This window comes from Volvox carteri (genome assembly GCF_000143455.1).
Source record: "Volvox carteri f. nagariensis unplaced genomic scaffold VOLCAscaffold_1277, whole genome shotgun sequence".
Classification (NCBI taxonomy): Eukaryota; Viridiplantae; Chlorophyta; class Chlorophyceae; order Chlamydomonadales; family Volvocaceae; genus Volvox; species Volvox carteri.
This window is the reverse complement of record NW_003308518.1, coordinates 1-915: the sequence shown is the minus strand read 5'-3', so window position 1 is coordinate 915 and position 915 is coordinate 1. Positions and strand designations below refer to the sequence as shown.

At 68.4% G+C, this 915-nt stretch overlaps 1 protein-coding gene across 1 annotated transcript; it reads left to right on the top strand.

Annotated features, from left to right (window-relative positions):
- Position 1: 1 nt before the first annotated feature.
- VOLCADRAFT_101468 (uncharacterized protein) lies at positions 2-875 on the top strand (the record flags this gene model as incomplete). Its single annotated transcript, XM_002959903.1, has 2 exons — positions 2-422; positions 475-875. Coding segments are annotated over 2 exons (822 nt in total), but the record flags the coding sequence as incomplete, so codon positions are not given.
- Positions 876-915: the final 40 nt, after the last annotated feature.

Sequence of the window (915 nt, the reverse complement as noted above, 5' to 3'; positions counted from 1 at the left end):
GATGGCGGGTGTGGCGTTGGCGGTGGGTGTGGCGGCTGCGGGAGGTGCGGTGGCATTGGTGACGTGTGTTGTGGCATTTTCCTTGGCGGCGTTGGAGTTGGCGTTGGCGGGTGTGGCGTTGGCGGCGGGTGTGGCTGCGGTGGAGGTGGTGGCTATGGATGTGACGGTGGCGGTGACGGTGGCGGCGACGATGGCGGGTGTGGCGTTGGCGGCGGGTGTGGCGGCTGCGGGAGGTGCGGTGGCATTGGTGACGTGTGTGGTGGCATTTGCCTTGGCGGCGTTAGAGTTGGCGTTGGCGGGTGTGGCGTTGGCGGCGGGTGTGGTTGCGGTGGAGGTGGTGGCTATGGATGTGACGGTGGCGGTGACGGTGGCGGCGACGATGGCGGGTGTGGCGGTGGCGGTGGGTTTGGCGGCTGCGGGAGGTGCGGTGGCATTGGTGACGTGTGTGGTTGCATTTGCCTGGCGGCGTTTGAGTTGGCGTTGGCGGGTGTGGCGTTGGCGGCGGGTGTGGCTGCGGTGGCGGTAATTGTGGTGGCGGCGACGATGGCGGGTGTGGCGGTGGCGGTGGGTGTGGCGGCTGCGGGAGGTGCGGTGGCATTGGTGACGTGTGTGGTTTCATTTGCCTGGCGGCGTTGGAGTTGGCGTTGGCGGGTGTGGTGTTGGCGGCGGGTGTGGCTGCGGTGGCGGTAATTGTGGTGGCGGCGACGGTTGTGGGTATGGCGTTTGCGGCGGGTGTGGCGGCTGCGGCAGGTGCAATGGCATCGGTGACGGGAGTGGTTGCAATTGCCTTGACGGCGTTGGAGTTGTCGTTGGCGGGTGTGGCGTTGGCGGCGGGTGTGGCTGCGGTGGCGGTAAATGTGGTGGCGGCGACGGTGGTGGGTATGCGTGCGCGGCGGGTGTGGCGGCTGCGGCAGG